The sequence below is a fragment of the Taudactylus pleione genome, unplaced genomic scaffold (assembly GCF_031769625.1).
Source record: "Taudactylus pleione unplaced genomic scaffold, aTauple2 ptg000203l, whole genome shotgun sequence".
Lineage (NCBI taxonomy): Eukaryota > Metazoa > Chordata > Amphibia > Anura > Myobatrachidae > Taudactylus > Taudactylus pleione.
Window position 1 is genome coordinate 3,801,560 of NW_028284605.1, and position 18,917 is coordinate 3,820,476.

Genomic DNA, 18,917 nt, shown 5'->3' on the forward strand with positions numbered 1-18,917 from the left:
GCATTAGTCTTACTCAGATGGCCAATAGATAACAATAAATGAACACTCTGCACACTCCAGTCTCCCCGCCGGCCGGCGGGTTGAGCGGCCGTAAGCGTCAGCAGATAACCGGAGGCCACGTGATCTCACGTGATCGCGGCACCCAGCGGTCTCGCCGCTCTCGGTGATTACACGGACATCTAGTTGAGTGTGCAACCGGACGCACACTCCAGCTGAGATGTAGGAACCCACAGATTTCACCTTAAAAAAGACACAGAAGACCGGGTAAGTTGTTGGACCGGAGGGCTCGGGATGCCGCCCCTCCAGAGCACAACACCCCCTAGGACAGTGTTCTCCAGGACATTTACAAGCGGACATTTTGATTCAGTATTTTCTATTTTATTTTTTATTTGTTTCACCCCCTTCCTTTCCTCATCACCAGCTTCAGCCCCATCATATCCTTATTCCCTTCCCACATCACCAGGAAGCATTGTGTCTTCCTTATCAATCATCCCTCTGCCCCGTATTTTTATGGCACAATAAACCCTTTACACATCACTCCTGCCCACGAGCATTATTTCATTCTCATTACCTTACTATTTTTTCAATACTCAGATGGCCGATGCTACAACCATCGTGAACAGTGACCCGTCATCGGATGCTGCACTCGGTTCTGCGTTGCCAGCAGGAGGCGTCTTTTGTCCTCAGATGCTTCCTGCAGGCATTAACATATTTGCTGTGTGCATAGCGTACAAGTCTGAATTAGATTGTAAGCTCCACTGAGGCAGAGACTGATGTGAATGACTAAATATGTTCTGTAAAGCGGTGTGCAATATGTGTGCGTGATATAAATAACGAAATAAATAAATAACTTAACAAGCTGTAATGGAAATGGACCTGTTAAGAACAAAACATGGGTAGCTGATTCTATGATTTCATCCTCTGTTCAGACCTCTGGCCTTCATGGAAACCCCCGTTACGCCCAGTTACATCCCGCTTCTACTATCTGAAGGTGTAACATTGTAAATTATAGATGAAACTACCTTGATGTGTAAATTCTTGCACTCCCCATGAATACAGCACCAACTGCATAATATCAGGCAGTCACAACAGCATATGCACTGCAAGGGAACATTTTTATCTATTCATTTTTTTTGTTTCTTTTTATGATACTGTTCTGATTATTATTTTATTATTTGCGATGCAACTTAAAAAAGTAGAACAAGTGATCTTTGGAACAGTTCCTGTAACAACATCAGCGTTGGCACCATGAGGAGAACTTTGATATATGAACGCTGAGATCAGAAAAAAACTTGGATAAAAATAAGTAAATAAAAGATTCCCTTTAATTTCAATGACATGATCTGTATGAGTCACTGCATTCCAATTTACTTACTTACAGAGTTACATGTCTGAAAGATATATTCAGAGATGACCTGTACTTTGCTGCACGCCAACAGGGTAGTAGTGAATGATACTTTGAGAAGGTGTTGGGGACGGGATGCTGGCCACAGCACCGGCATTCTAAGCGCCGACATCCCGACTGTCGGTATTATAACTACATCCCTTTGAGAATGGTGGCTTTCCTTCTGCATTGCATATGCACTAATGATTGCTAAAGATTGCAGCCACTTACATGAAATCATTTGTTGTAATAATATACTCAGAAATAAACAATGCCTTGCTGAGGATAAAAGACTACGTGCCAAACGTAATAGGGTGAGAGATTAGAAAATGTAAGAGTTTAGCAGTAAACTCTCACACTTTTTAAACTCGGCCAATGTAATAGAGTCCGAGAACATATAAACTAGCATGGCATTCAGACTCAAAAGCTCTCATGATTTAAACTCTCATCCAGATGTTTCCTGTATTGGAGATTAAAAAAAAAAAAAAACGACCAATGTGAGAGTTTACTGCTAAATTGTCACATCTTCTAAACTCTCACCCTATTACATTTGGCCCTACATGTTGTCACTTAAAATATACTGAAATAATTGACTACATTATATTAATATAAATATATATATATATATATATATTAGGGGTGTGCACCGGCCACTTTTCGTGTTTTGTGTTTTGGTTTTGGATCTGGATCTTTCTTCGTGTTTTGGATCTGGATTGGTTTTGCCAAAACCACCCTTCCGTGTTTTGGGTTCTGGGTTTTGTGTTTTGGATCTGTATTTTTTTTTAAAAAAGCATAAAAACAGCTAAAATCACAGAATTTGTAGGTTTTTCTGCTCCTATGCTATTATTAACCTCAATAACCTTAATTTCCACTCATTTCCAGTCTATTCTGAACACCTCACACCTCACAATAGTGTTTTTATGTCCAAAACGTTGCACCGAGGTAGCTGGATGACTATGCTAAGCGACACGAGTGGGCGGCACAAACACGTGACCCATCTAGGCGTGAAACTGCAGTGGCAGACAGGATGGCAGTTTGAAAAACTAGGCCCCAAACTGTACATAATGCAAAGAAAAAAAAGAGGTGTAAGATGGAATTGTCCTTGGGCCCTCCCACCCACCCTTATGTTGTATAAACAGGACATGCACACTTTAACAAACCAATCATTTCAGCGCCAGGGTCTGCCACACAACTGTGGCTGAAATGATTGGTTCGTTTGGGCCCCCACAAAACAAGCTGGCAATTAATGTGTCCCTGCACAAACTGGCTCTATGGAGGCAAGATGTCATCCTCATCCTCCTCATCCACCGATTCCTCACCCTCTTCAGTGTGTACATCCTCATCCTCACAAAGTATTAACTCGTCCCCACTTGAATCCACCACCACAGGTCCCTCTGTACCTTCTGGAGGCTGGTCTCCCTGGAAGAGCTGATAATTCATTTTGATGAACATCATCTTCTCCACATTCTGTGGAAGCAACCTCCTACTCCTTTCGCTGACAAGGTTCCCGGCTGCACTAAACACTCTTTCGGAGTACACACTGGAGGGGGGGGCAACTCAGGTAAAATAGAGCCAGTTTGTACAGGGGCCTCCAAATTGCATCTTTTTCCTGCCAGTACAGGTATGGACTGTCTGCCATGCCTACTTGGATGCTGTCACCGATGTAATCCTCCACCATTCTGTCAATGGTGACAGTATCATATGCAGTGACAGTAGACATGTCAGAAATTGTTGCCAGGTCCTTCAGTCCGGACCAGATGTCCAAACTTGGTCCTGCCTGCCCTGCATCACCGCCAGCGGGTAGCTTAGGATACCTAAGTTTTTTCCTGGCAGCCCCAGTTGCAGGAGAAAATGAAGAAGGAGCCGTTGACGTGTCACGTTCCGCTTCAGCTGACAGTGTGTTCACCAGCAGGTCTTTGCACCTCTGCAGGCTTGTGTCGGCCGGAAAGAGAGACACCACATAGGCTTTAAACCTAGGATCGAGCACGGTGGCCAAAACGTAAAGTGGTCTGATTTCAACAGATTGACCACCCTGGAATCCTGGCAAAGCGAATGAAGGGCTTCATCCACAAGTCCCACATGCCGAGCGGAATCGCTCCGTCTTAGCTCCTCCTTCACTTTCTCCAGCTGCTTCTGCAAAAGCCTGATGAGGGGAATGACCTGACTCAAGCTGGCAGTGTCTGAACTGACTTCACGTGTGGCAAGTTCGAAGGGCTGGAGAACCTTGCACAACACGGAAATCATTCTCCACTGCGCTTGAGTCAGGTGCATACCCCCTCCTTTGCCTATGTCATAGGTGGATGTATAGGCTTGTATGGCCTTTTGCTGCTCCTCCATCCTCTGAAGCATATAGAGGGTTGAGTTCCACCGCGTCACAACCTCTTGCTTCAGGTGATGGCGGGGCAGGTTCAAGAGTGTTTGCTGGCGCTCCAGTCTTCGGCACGCAGTCGCTGAATGGCGAAAGTGGCCAGAAATTTTTCGGGCCACCCAAAGCGTCTCCTGCACGCCCCTGTCGCTTTTCAGAAAATTCTGCACCACCAAGTTTATTGTGTGAGCAAAACATGGGACGTGCTGGAATTTGCCCAGATGTAATGCCCGCACAATATTGGTGGCGTTGTCAGATATCACAAATCCCCAGGAGAGTCTAAGTGGGGTAAGCCACTGGGCGATGATTTCCCTCAGTTTCTCTAAGAGGTTGTCGGCGGTGTGCCTCTTACTGAAACCGGTGATACACAGCGTAGCCTGCCTTGTAACGAGCTGGCATTTCTGAGATGCTGCTACTGGTGACGCTGCTGCTGTTGCTGCGTAAGGTGATACATCTACCCAGTGGGCTGTCACAGTCATATAGTCCTTAGTCTGCCCTGTTCCACTTGTCCACATGTCCGTGGTTAAGTGGACATTGTGTACAACGGCATTTTTCAGGACACTGAGGACACTTTTTCTGACGTTTCTGTACAGTCTCGGTATCGCCTGCCTAGTGAAGTGGAATCTAGACGGGATTTGGAACCGGGGACACACTACCTCCATCAATTGTCTAAATCCCACTGCACTAATGGCGGATACCGGACGCACGTCTAACACCAACATAGCAGTCAAGGCCTCAGTTATACGTTTTGCTTCAGGATGACTGCTGTCGTACTTCATCCTCCTCGCTAAGGACTGTTGGAGGGTCAATTGTTTAGTAAAAGTAGTGGTGTTCCTACTTCCTCTCTGGGATGATGAACGACTCCCAGCAGCAGCAACAGCAGCAGCGGCAGCAGTAGGCGTAGCAATGCAGGATCCTCCAGAGGAATCCCGGATAGGAAAGTCAGTCATGCCAGTGACATGGCCTGCAGGACTACTTCCGATCCTGACTAAGGAGGAAATTGACGAGGAGGGAGTTGACGGTGTGGTTTGCAGGCGCTTGGATACAACAGGACAACGGGATTTAGGTGTCCCTGGACTGCTTACGGTCTTAGCCAAAGTTTCTGAACTTGACAGTAACTTTTTATGAACGCGCTGCAGGTGCCGTATAAGGGAGGATGTTCCTAGGTGGTTGACGTCCCTACCCCTACTTATTTCACCTTTACATATGGTACATATGGCAAGACAGTTGTTGTCCGGATTTGGATAGAAATATTGCCAGACCAAAGAGGTGGAATGTTTGGTCTTCTGCCCAGGCATGACCGTGATGGGCTTTTTCATCCCACGGACAACAACTGTCTCCCCCGGAGCCTGATTTAAACAAACCACATCACCATCAGAATCCTCCTCGCCAACTTCCTCCTCAGCGCCAGCTACACCAGTATCCTCATCCTGTTGTACTTCAACAGTGACATCTTCAATTTGCATATCAGCAAGTGGACTGTGGGTGCTCCTTTCAGCACTTGCAGGGGGCGTGCAAATGGTGGAAAGAGCCACCTCTTCCCGTCCAGTGCTGGGAAGGTCAGGCATCGCAACCACCACCACACTTGGACTCTCCTTGGGGATTTGTGATATCTTCTTAGAAAGCACAGTTCTTCGCTGTGCTTTTGCCAGCTTAACTCTTTTGATTTTTTTAGTGGGAGGAGGGCTTCCATCGTCATGTGAAGCTGAACCACTAGTCATGAACATACTAGGGATCGACCTTAGCCGTTCCTTGCCACTCCGTGTCGTAAATGGCATATTGGCAAGTTTACGTTTCTCTTCAGCTGATTTAAATGTCTTTTTCAAGGTCATTTTCCTGAACTTTGCCATTTGGGATTGTATGTGCCCTCTACTATGACATTGGGCATCGGCCTTGGCAGACGACGTTGATGGCATGTTATCGTCTATGTCATGACTAGTGGCAGCAGCTTCAGCACTAGGAGGAAGTGGTTCTTGATCTTTCTCTATTTTATTTTTATCGGAGAAAGTTTGGTCCTCCATTTATGTTATATCGATTTGATATATACGTGCGGCTAAACACAGAAAATAATTTTTTTTTGGTTTGGACTGGAGTGTACTTTGTGGGTTACAGCACCCTTTAACGGTCAAGCCAGCCGGCCCTTTACTTATGACACAGGCGCACGCTTGGCACTACTTTGTTGATGCACGTGCGGCTACTGCGCACACAATTCACAAACACAGAAAATAATTTTTTTTTTGGTTTGGACTGGAGTGTACTTTGGGGGTTACAGCACCCTTTAACGGTCAAGCCAGCCGGCCCTTTACTTATGACACAGGCGCACGCTTGGCACTACTTTGTTGATGCACGTGCGGCTACTGCGCACACAATTCACAAACACAGAAAATAATTTTTTTTTTGGTTTGGACTGGAGTGTACTTTCGGGGGTTACAGCACCCTTTAACGGTCAAGCCAGCCGGCCCTTTACTTATGACACAGGCGCACGCTTGGCACTACTTTGTTGATGCACGTGCGGCTACTGCGCACACAATTCACAAACACAGAAAATAATTTTTTTTTTGGTTTGGACTGGAGTGTACTTTGGGGGTTACAGCACCCTTTAACGGTCAAGCCAGCCGGCCCTTTACTTATGACACAGGCGCACGCTTGGCACTACTTTGTTGATGCACGTGCGGCTACTGCGCACACAATTCACAAACACAGAAAATAATTTTTTTTTTGGTTTGGACTGGAGTGTACTTTCGGGGGTTACAGCACCCTTAACGGTCAAGCCAGCCGGCCCTTTACTTATGACACAGGTGCACGCTTGGCACTACTTTGTTGATGCACGTGCGGCTACTGCGCACACAATTCACAAACACAGAAAATAATTTTTTTTGGGTTTGGACTGGAGTGTACTTTCGGGGGTTACAGCACCCTTTAACGGTCAAGCCAGCCGGCCCTTTACTTATGACACAGGCGCACGCTTGGCACTACTTTGTTGATGCACGTGCGGCTACTGCGCACACAATTCACAAACACAGAAAATAATTTTTTTTTTGGTTTGGACTGGAGTGTACTTTGGGGGTTACAGCACCCTTTAACGGTCAAGCCAGCCGGCCCTTTACTTATGACACAGGCGCACGCTTGGCACTACTTTGTTGATGCACGTGCGGCTACTGCGCACACAATTCACAAACACAGAAAATAATTTTTTTTTGGTTTGGACTGGAGTGTACTTTGGGGGTTACAGCACCCTTTAACGGTCAAGCCAGCCGGCCCTTTACTTATGACACAGGCGCACGCTTGGCACTACTTTGTTGATGCACGTGCGGCTACTGCGCACACAATTCACAAACACAGAAAATAATTTTTTTTTTGGTTTGGACTGTAGTGTACTTTCGGGGGTTACAGCACCCTTAACGGTCAAGCCAGCCGGCCCTTTACTTATGACACAGGTGCACGCTTGGCACTACTTTGTTGATGCACGTGCGGCTACTGCGCACACAATTCACAAACACAGAAAATAATTTTTTTTTGGTTTGGACTGGAGTGTACTTTCGGGGGTTACAGCACCCTTTAACGGTCAAGCCAGCCGGCCCTTTACTTATGACACAGGCGCACGCTTGGCACTACTTTGTTGATGCACGTGCGGCTACTGTGCACACAATTCACAAACACAGAAAATAATTTTTTTTTTGGTTTGGACTGGAGTGTACTTTGGGGGTTACAGCACCCTTTAACGGTCAAGCCAGCCGGCCCTTTACTTATGACACAGGCGCACGCTTGGCACTACTTTGTTGATGCACGTGCGGCTACTGCGCACACAATTCACAAACACAGAAAATAATTTTTTTTTTGGTTTGGACTGGAGTGTACTTTCGGGGGTTACAGCACCCTTAACGGTCAAGCCAGCTGGCCCTTTACTTATGACACAGGTGCACGCTTGGCACTACTTTGTTGATGCACGTGCGGCTACTGCGCACACAATTCACAAACACAGAAAATAATTTTTTTTTTGGTTTGGACTGGAGTGTACTTTCGGGGGTTACAGCACCCTTAACGGTCAAGCCAGCCGGCCCTTTACTTATGACACAGGTGCACGCTTGGCACTACTTTGTTGATGCACGTGCGGCTACTGCGCACACAATTCACAAACACAGAAAATAATTTTTTTTTTGGTTTGGACTGGAGTGTACTTTCGGGGGTTACAGCACCCTTAACGGTCAAGCCAGCCGGCCCTTTACTTATGACACAGGCGCACGCTTGGCACTACTTTGTTGATGCACTTGCGGCTACTGCGCACACAATTCACAAACACAGAAAATAATTTTTTTTTTGGTTTGGACTGGAGTGTACTTTCGGGGGTTACAGCACCCTTTAACGGTCAAGCCAGCCGGCCCTTTACTTATGACACAGGCGCACGCTTGGCACTACTTTGTTGATGCACGTGCGGCTACTGCGCACACAATTCACAAACACAGAAAATATATTATTTTTTTAGCACTTGGGGGGAGCACCCCTGATGGACAGAGCACCCCCTGGACAACACTACAGCACTCCTTTAGGACTGGGACACTGCACAGGACTTTGGAGTGGACACAGCCCCTATGGAGAACTGACTGCACAACACAGTCCAGCCAGCCCCTATGGACTTTGAAGTAGTGGACACAGCCCCTATTAACAACAGCAGCACAGCACAACACAGCCAGCCCCTATGGACTTTGAAGTAGTGGACAACAGCAGCACTACACTACACTACACTACACAGCCCTAACTCCCACCCTCCCTCTTCACTGTCCACAGCCGAGTGAGAAAATGGCGCCGACGTGGGTACCTTATATAGGATCCAAAACCCGCGAGACTCGGAAGGCGGGATGATGACGTTTTGCCTCGATTTCAGATCCGAGTCAGGCGGGAAAAGTCGAGCCTGATTCGGATCGGACTCGGATCGGGGGGGCTCGGATTTCAGAAATCCGAACCCGCTCACCCCTAATATATATATATATATATATATATATTCGTAGCAGAATGGTGTCACTCTACGGACTTTGGTAACACGAAATCAATGTCACGTCTGGTTTATCAACGTTTCGAGTTTATTAAAAAAACTCATCATCAGGACCTGCTGACTAGTTTTTCAATACACTCGAAACGTTGATGAAAAAGACGTGACATTGATTTCATGTTACCAAAGTCCGGAGAGTGACACCATTCTGGTACGATATTCATTTTACTGGGTGAGCCCACACTTTTTAACTATATATATACTGTGGAGTTTTATAATCAACGTTTCGGGGATCCAATCCCCTTCCTCAGGACAATAAACAAAACACTGTGAACATGTCAGTGTTTAAATACATCAAACCAAACCATCAAACTCCTGGATGTTCAGGAGAGACAGCCAATGGGACGTGGAGCCATGGGGAGGGGGTAAGTTTTGTTTGATGTATTTAAACACTGACATGTTCACAGTTTTTGGTTTATTGTCCTGAGGAAGTGGATTCGATCCCCGAAACGTTGATTAATAAAACTCCCCAGTTAGGGGTTTCCTTCACCATTTATTCAGCCTCCGAATGCCGCCTTCTGTACTGCTTGGTGGATATTGAGGGTGCTGTCCCTCTAGGAAGGCACCGAAGCAGGTTCTCTGTATTAACAGTGGAGTGACGGGGCATTGCTGGATTTGTGTATATATATATACATATATATATTATATATATGTACATACACATGACACATACTGTATAGAAATCGAGTAATGGGACTTTAGCATTGACTACTAGCATTGTCTGGCCACATAAGACACAATTATATTATTTACCTAACAATATTCGTAATACATATGGTAACAGTGCCTGTTTAATCCTGATTTTTTTTTTGTGACTGACAAAAAAAAAATCTGAAAAGTAATCTTACTTATTAAGCCATATTTTTGCTGAAACATCACACTATATTAGTTTTTAAGTAGTTAGTACTTCAATATTCACCTAAGTCAGCATTTTTTCCTACTGTTATTTTGTTAAATTTGTCATACCCAACATGCATTGCTGCATGACCTGCGATATCTGTGGACACCATGCTGGCACTCTGCATTCTGTAGCCAGGATTTGCACTGATATTATCTACTGTAAGCATAAGGACAGTTCTGGAATTTGGATTGTCTAGTATTAGCCGAATCTTATCTACTAAACATTCCTACTAGCATCCCTGGTTGCCCTCTAATTATTTGATTGTTGTTATAATGATGACTGTTTGATAGCAAGGGCTGAGTAATGCTCATATTGTGATTATAGGAATATGAAACAATCTGTGGTCAAATAAATCTGTTGTGGTTTATGAATATCTGATCTTGGCATGGAGAGCGCCAAAACCTAGCTGTGGTATCAGTCCTTCTTATCAATCATTTTCGTTCTTAAAAGATTCACATACGTACAACTGAAAATGAGTGACTTCTGTTCTTCACACCTATTAGAGTGATGGGTCTAAGGGGTGTTAGTGAACAAGTGGCCTACAACAAAATAATATGTACAGTACAGTATATCCAGGGCTGTTTAACAACAGCGGCACCGCACCACCTGGCACATGAAAGACAATGCTGGTCGCTTCTTGAGTAGTGAATTCTTTTTCCAGATGTTTTCAAATCAGGTTTCTACATGAGGACATGAATCACTCTAATTAGTTTAAGGATTCAACATTAAACTGATGGATGACAGCAGAGTATCTTCAGTATCACAGCTCTCTCTGGGCCCTTACTTTATGTCTGTGCTAACAAATAACTGGAAGAGAATAGGTACAAACTTTGCCTTATGCTTTGGAAACAGTGACAATAACAATAGCATTTCCTGGACTTATTATGTCTGCCATTACCGGGTCCCATAAGCCCAGTTCTCTCTGACTCATCCGTGTAAAGCCCGTTGTAAAAATATTTCCATCTCTGGTAAAAATGGCTCGCATAGGTCTCATCCCCTCATGGGGGGCAACTTTCTCCTGTGAAAGTAAAGGGTGGAGGTAAAGTGGAAAACAAACTGGTCATAACATGTTTATAGACACAAAGGCTTAATGTCCTGGCACGAGGCATAAGACAGTGTGTTACTGGCTCTTAGTTCTCGGCAGCTATAGTTACCAAGGTGACCCTGGATGGAGTGTTCCATAGACCTGTCATGGACCTATAAACTGCTGGTCTCTCTGCCAAAACAAACTGTCCATTGTGTTGTGACTGAGCGGGCATCAATCAAAAACAGATCAAGGCCCACTGTCAGCTAATGTTCCCTATCTTACCATTTGCATGGGTCTCTTACCTAAGGCTCTATACCCAAAACATGAATCAATGCCACATAGCAATGTCAATGATTCTTTATTTGCAAAATCCATTGTGTACCACAAATGAATAAACTCATTATTGATATTTTGTATTTTTGACACTAACATGCTTAATTTACATACCGGGGGAAAAAGTACACAGTTTGGACTGCGCTAGGTGTGGGGTATAGAATAATAATATTATTAGTAAAATATATATGATATATATATATATATATATATATATATATATATATTCATATAAAAAAAAGTATTGTTTGACTGAGAATAAATTAGTACAACATGGTTTCTCTCAATAAATCTTAATATTTAGTAAAAAATATAAATCGTACTCAGAACATGACATAATACAATTGGAAAAAGTGTATCAATAATGTATCATTAAAACCAGTCAATGGTGACTTATATAAGAATATAAAAATATAATAATTTAGGCTTTCTCATACAAGTATTTAGAGAGATATATATGTGTATATATACTAATACTAAGTTATTCTCTGTCAAACAATACTATATATATATAATTATTATTTTTTTAAACTAGTTATACTAGTAATATTATTATATACCCCACTCCTATAGCGCAGTCCAGACTGTGTACTTTTTGGAAGTGTGTGTATAAATTTGGTCAGCTCGTACTGTGTAATTGGGCTTGCAGCAATTGAAGGTGGATAATATAGCGCAAGGAAATATAGAGGTTAGGTAACTAACAATACTATTCACATACGTAGCTTTACATACCAGGGGAAAGACATTTAAAGATACCGATTACATTAAAATTAAGTAGTGTACCTTATTCAATTTATTAACTTTTTATTTTTGGTAAATGTATTTTTCCATACAATAGCTGCCTAAACCTATAGGAGTCCTGAAAGTACATCACCTAGGGAATTATGTCATTGCACTAGCACAGTAAAGTCTCATTAATTATTCCTGCACTTTCACAGAAATCACCAAAAACCGTGAAGGCAGTCTGATTTGATTCTCCTGGTATTTTACAATGGTTTTAAGGATCAATAAAGCTGTCAGACACTGCTATGTTCATCAGAAATAATAAAGTGACAGGTAAAGTGTGAGTTTGTGCTATTATAATAATAAACTTTTAGATAGGATCTTTTTTTTTTTTTACTTAGGAAGATGTCATTTTTGTCAAGTTAAATTAATATAGAAAAATGGTGCACATAGTATATTTACACAATCTGATTCTTAAAAAGAAGGAACATAAAAATATATTTTGATCATTGTTATTATCAAACTGAAGGGTATGTATTAGGTATCCTGGTGGTCTGGATGCAGACGCTCTTATTACCGGCGCTGAAATCCCGACGCCGGTCCGAAGCCCGGCGCCAGCATCTCGACCGCTGGGATACCGAAGGTAAGTATCGGGGTGTTAGGGGCGGTTAGGTTTAGGGTTAGGCACTAAGGGGAGAGGGTTAGGCACCAAGGATGGGGAGGTTAGGGTTAGGCGCTAGGGGGGAAGGGTTAGGGTTAGGCACCAAACAGGGGGAGGGTTAGCATACCGACCAACAAGTGTCGGTATGTTAACCATTTGGAGACGCTGGCGTTGGGATTCTAATAGCCGGGATCCCGGGCGCCGGCATCTCATACCGATTCCAACTGAAGAACCATGTCTTTGAGGTTGTGATATTAAGATCAGTCTCGATTATTTTATTTAGATTTTTGCCCAGTGATTTAATGTATATTTAATGTATATAAAGCCAGTCTATAGGTTCTGCCAACAGAATTTCTTGTGTCAACAAGTCCGGGCCCAAGGAAAGCCTTTATTGGCTTGACCAGCAGTTTATGGGCATTAGAGCCTAGGCTATTGTACTTCTTTACACTAAATATAATCCAAATGGTCACCTTTGTATCCCTGCAGATCTCAGGAAATGTGTATATCTATAATAATAACATAACAGAGAGATAGGTAAAGTAAATAAACATGCAGAACACCTTCTCATACCGGATCCCACAGCGCCAGCTGCCGCTCACTCATTTTGCTGAAACCGGTGGTGAATATTTTGCCATCGGACATAAATATGGACTTGATTGTTCGAGCTCCTTCGTGTGCCCCACTTTTCTCCTAGTTTGTTTGGTTAGCAGGTTAAGTTACCCACAGCAAGTTGAAAACACAAACATGCATGAAGGTTAGTGTCACACTAGTGAGCATTGCACATTGATATTTATTCACACACAGGTAAGTACTATTAGCTTGTTTTGGTTTTTAATATTTTTTAATTGTTGTCTTCTAAATGGAGCTGCTATGAGAAGGAAGAATAAATATGTGAATACTAACATTTTGCATGTGACTGGCAAGTGGAAATGTTAGACACTTTCAAGGCCCTGCTTTACCTAAAATTTTAACTAATTAGAATGTCGTCTGAATTTTGATTCATATAGAAATATGTAAACATATTCCACTATAGTGACATTTACATAATGAACTGCACTTTGTTTGTTTTTTTCCATACTCGTATGTTACCCTGAGCAGGACTCTATGGCCCGTATTCAATTTGAAGCGTTAACTCCGGATCCGCGTTTAGTTTCTGCCGATGACGTCATTATCGCCTGTTTTGGTTTTACCCCGTATTCAATTTCAAAGACTTTCCGCCTAGGTAGAAAGTCAATGCAATGTAATAGGCGGTAAAGTATCGCCTATGAATGGCAGGCGAAAAAAAGCGCAGAATTGGGGTTTGGGGTGCAACGTTGCGGGAACCCCCGTGCAGCCTTCAGACAGTCCCCCAAAGGTAATCTGTGTCAAAAAAATTAAATAAAAAACTTAAGGACACCCCAAAAATGTACTTTGAAAAAGGGGGCGAAAAAAAAAAAGTTGGGGTACAAAGTTAAAAACTAGCGAACTTGACTCTGGGGGGGGGTCCCCAAGTATGCCCCAGGTGTTTTTTTGATTGCAGGTGTTTGCGGCAGGTGGATTTTTCACGCTTTTTTAACTTCACTTTTTAAATTTTAAATATGCTGACCCCCATTTTCAAGTACCCCAAATTTGCTGGGATAACTTATTTTCTGGAAAAAATACTCCTAAATACTATTCTGCATCAGGTATATAAAAACGCTATTTAACAGCTATTGAGCCCATTTAAAAACACCAAATACCTTCAGCAAGCCAAATCGGGGGGTACCATAGTGAACCCCCATGTCAGAGCATCATTTGGGGGGTGTCAGGCTGATTTCCCCAAAACTGCCAGTACTTTCCGCTTGTTGAAGTACCGCCGGGTCCCGTTTACGCATACTTTCAAATTGAATACGGGGTAAAGCGTGCAAGCGCGCGATGCTTTTCCGCCTCCATAACAGACGAAGTCAGCATTAAGTCCGGGTCGCGTTAACGCGGCTCGGCTCAAATTGAATACGGCTCTAAGTATTTAACTGAATAGAGCGCTGCTTGCTGCATTGAACCTGCATGGTCTTTGCATGTGTGCAGTTCTGAAATCAGGACATCCCTGTTATCACAAGCTCTAGATGTGCTGGCCCCAAGTGTAAAGGGCCTACAACTGTGCATCTCGTGATTATTTATAGTAATTTTCCATGTAAAAACTGTGACCTGTGGAGGATTTGTATACAGGACTAGCTTTGAGCTGTGTCATTGAGGTTTAAAATACCCAGCAGCAATAGCTTTTGCTGAGCATGCTGATGTGGAATAGGGCTGCAGTGAAGAGACAGAGGGCCTGATTCAGAGCCGGACGATCTGACCAGGGCCCTCCTACATGAAAATGGAGCGGCCTCTTGGACGCTCGCATAGCTGTGGGTGACCACCCACAGCTATAGCGAGCGTCCTTGATGATGGTCGCGAAGGTCAAGACCATCGCGACCATCGGGCTTGCGACGGAGACCCTGTGGTAGGGTCTCGCTGCCGCAAGCCCTGGAGTGATTTTGGCTCTATCAGACCCAAAATCACTCCCACTGACATCACTACTGATGTCAGTGGGGCCGGCTTCAGACAGTAGGCGTTCCGTCTGGCAGCCACGCCCCCGGAACGCCCACCAAAGGGGGCGTGCTGTCAATCAACATCGACAGCACGCCCCCTTTGGTGTGAGACCCAGAGCGACGGCTGCCCCGTCGCTAGCCGGGTCTCGCGCATGCGCAGTAGGGCACCATCGATCCGCTTGCGAGCGTCCTACGCTCGCGAACGGGTCTGAATCAGGCCCAGAATGCAGCTCAGTGACTAACTGGAATACTGTGTGCACTGTACTGGTCCCTCTCCTGTCCCTAATCACAGGCATATCCCAATTAATAATGTAGATGAATCAACTTTCAATACCATATGGTTTGATAGTAAAGTATAGGCATATGACTTTGAAACACAAGCAGATTGACATGCACTATACGCAAAGAACAAAAAAGAAGAAAGCATAAGAAGGCAATAACCAGGTGAAAGAATCAAACAGCAATTGTTCTGAAATAAGATTCGGTCCAAAAGGAAACAAAACCTCCATTTGCACAAATCAGGATTATATTTGAATGGAACAAAATCAAATGTCAGGTTCTGTAAAATGTGCGCAATTGTGATTACATTTCTGCTTCCCAGGAATAATTACTCGTAGAATGGATGTGTTTATTGATTGCTTGTAAGTTGCAACATTTTAATCACACAAGCAAACATTTAAACATAGCAATATTTTACTACTAAACCTCCTTCACTCATCAAGACAGCATAGGGCCCATACTCAAGATCGATATCATTTGGGAGCAATTGATAGTCAGAGGCTAGTATGACCATTTATTTTGGACGCTGTTAAGTCCAACTAGAACCATTTAAGTCAGAGAATGGCGTTTACCGCGCCTTAAACTGGGTTTTTGGTCACGGTAACTGACATTCTCCAACGACAGTGCTGGCCGTGAGGCTGTTAGCATCGCGCTAATTCGGAAAACAGCGTCACGACTTGAGTCAGATTTCTGCTCGCACCCTCAGAAATCCATTAGTCGGACGTAACAGCATGGTCAATTGAATAGCTCAGGGAACTCCCTTCCGGGGCTATTCAGGATCAAGAATTGCGTCTTTTAATGTTCAAGAGGCACTCGTTCCACACACATTACAAGCCTCAGTGTGTCAGATTGCTCCTACAACAGGGAAATAGCTGCTAGACATTGGGAGGAATAGTATCTCCAAAATGGTGGCATCACAGGCAAATGATCCCTGCTATGATGTGAGGTGGTGGATGGTGTAATAAAATACCTCTATGGTGGACATCTTGTTTACCAGTATAATGGTAGTCTATATGGTATATATTCCAACAGGCTCATATATGTCCCTTAGTTCCTCAGTCATGCCAAACCTTACATGCAAAGAGGGATTACATCACAAAGCTATAACAGCAAAACTCGCATCCAAATGTCCTATCCCCCAGATTACAGCAGCCCAGGCAGTAGGACTGGCTCAGTCAACAGTAAAAGACGTATGTCAAAAACATGATTACCCTGCTGCATATGAATAGTTTCACACTGCCATCAGTACAGAGTCTAAATAAATGTAGGATATATAAGAGCCACATATGTCTCCTGATACCCACCCGCTACTATAATATGATTGCTTATGAAGTAATGTGGTGAATTCAGGATTATGTTGAATACGAGTTTGCAATATGTGTGAACAGATAAAAGGGATATTAATTACTTACAGCTACTATTTCTTGTTTTCGAGGGTCAATAACCCGAACTTTCTTATCTTTGCAGGTGGTGGTGATGAGACTTCCATTGTAGTTCCAGCAGACATTGTAGATGAGGTCACTGTGCAGCTCGTCCAAGGTAATAAGAGCTTCACCAGTCCCCACGTTCCATATAATGATTACGTTATCACTGCCTAACAGAAGAGCAGAAACGCAGAGCAAATTCGCAAAAGTCAGCCCTGGATTCACAGCCCACTTTCTTCAGCTTCACAAATGTACTCAGAAGAAGCTACTAGTGCAGCACTGCCAAAAACACCTCTCCAACTACAGTAAGGCATATTTTATTCAATGTCGCAGGAACTCAGAATGGCAGCAGCTACCTAAGAGATCTGAAACAGTTATGTCATATTTCCATCTATACTTTAAATTCACTAGGATTAAAAGCCATTTTGCATACTGTATACAGTTTTGCATGTGCAGAAACAATATAGTAAAGGCCCACTAATATTTACAATTCCAGCCATACACAGAGCTCTAGGGCCGTATTCAATTTGAGGCGAAAACCCGTTATCGCAATAATTTATCGCCAATGATGTCATTTTCGCCTATTTTAATTAACCCCTGTATTCAGTTTCAAAGACTTTTCGCATCGCCGAAAAGTCTTTGTAAAAAAATGGGGATAACTTTTCTCCACACAATAGGTGGCGAGAAAAAGTGCAGAATTGGTGTGTAGGGGGGTGCAGGCTTAAAAAAAATAGCCTACACCCCTGGGAATGTCCCCTAAAATTAATGTGTTTAAAAAAAATTTACTTGAATTTTGGGGTTAAAAAAGAAAAATATGGGGGACAAAATCCTAAAGTAGCAAAATTCCAGAGGGGTTACCAAGTATGTAGCAGGTGTTTTCTTCATTGCACGCCCCTGCCAAACCTCCGATGTGGAGCGAAAAGTCCAGCATGCGAAAAGTCAGAACTTTTCGCTACAAATTGAATACCCCCCTAGAGCACCATGTGCAGGCAAAGTGACCTGGTAACAGAGAGTTTCCACACTAGGGGGGTATTCAATTTGGAGCGAAAAGTCCGGACTTTTCGCATGTCGGACTTTTCACTCCACATCCGAGGTTTACCAGGGGATAAAGTATAGTGCGCGTGCCCACTTATCCCCGTATTCAATTCCAGAAGCTGCGGAATCGGGACCCGGCGGAAAGGTAAGTATAGGAAAATCAGGGAATTTCCGGGAAATGTTCCTGGCACCCCCCTGCTGAAGGGAGTCGGGGTTTTTAAATAGCCGTGGCAGGTGCATAAATGTGGCATTTAAGAGGGGTGAAGAATAGCACTTAGTTTATTTTTGGGGGCAAAATAACTGCCCATCAAATTTGGGGTACATGAAAATGGGTGTAAGCATATTTTTAAGTCCATTAAATGATTTATTAAAATTCTTAAAAAATGCACCTGCCGCTACCACCTGCAATGAAGAAAACACCTGCCGCATACTTGGGAATCCTCCCTGAATTAATTTTGCTAGTTTAGAAGTTTGTTCCTCACAATTTTTTTTTTACCCCAAAATTAAAGTACCTTTTTTGGGGGTCCTGAAAACTTTTTAAGATTTTTTTTGACACAGAATACTTTTAGGGGAGTCTCCCAGGGATGCAGGCTATTTTTTTTAAGCCTGCACCCCTAAACCCCAATTCTGCACTTTTTTTCGCCATGTAAAACATGGTGAAAAGTTGTCCCCATTTTTTAACAAAGACTTTTCGCACCGGCGAAAAGTCTGTGAAATTGAATACATGGATAATTAAAACAGGCGAAAGTGACATCATATACGATAAGTTATCGCCGATAACGGGTTTTCGCCTCAAATTGAATACGGCCCCTAGTATGGAAACTCTCTGTTATCAGGTCACTTTACCTGCGCATGGAGCTATAGTGTGAAACCTATCTGTTATCAGGTTACTTTACCTGCGCATAGAGCTATAGTGTGAAACCTATCTGTTATCAGGTTACTTTACCTGCGCATGGAGCTCTAGTGTGGAAACTCTCTGTTATCAGGTTACTTTACCTGCGCATGGAGCTCTAGTGTGGAAACTCTCTGTTATCAGGTTACTTTACCTGCGCATGGAGCTCTAGTGTGGAAACTCTCTGTTATCAGGTTACTTTACCTGCGCATGGAGCTCTAGTGTGAAACCTATCTGTTATCAGGTCACTGTACCTGCACATGGAGCTCTGCACTAGTATGGAAACTATCTTTTATCAGG

The 18,917-nt window shown here is 43.5% G+C and overlaps 1 protein-coding gene across 2 annotated transcripts in view; it reads right to left on the bottom strand.

Annotated features, from left to right (window-relative positions):
- CORO6 (coronin 6) overlaps positions 1-18,917 on the bottom strand; it is a 186,727-nt gene that overhangs the window by 36,572 nt on the left and 131,238 nt on the right. The window contains exons 5-6 of one of the 2 annotated variants that reach the window (XM_088477773.1): positions 16,679-16,860; positions 13,012-13,131 (exon numbers count right to left, since the gene is read on the bottom strand). In XM_088477773.1, the coding sequence (XP_088333899.1) occupies positions 13,012-13,131; positions 16,679-16,860 (302 nt within the window). Of the gene's footprint in view, positions 1-10,595; positions 10,716-13,011; positions 13,132-16,678; positions 16,861-18,917 lie in introns of both variants that reach the window. The other variant, XM_088477772.1, reaches the window with a different exon arrangement.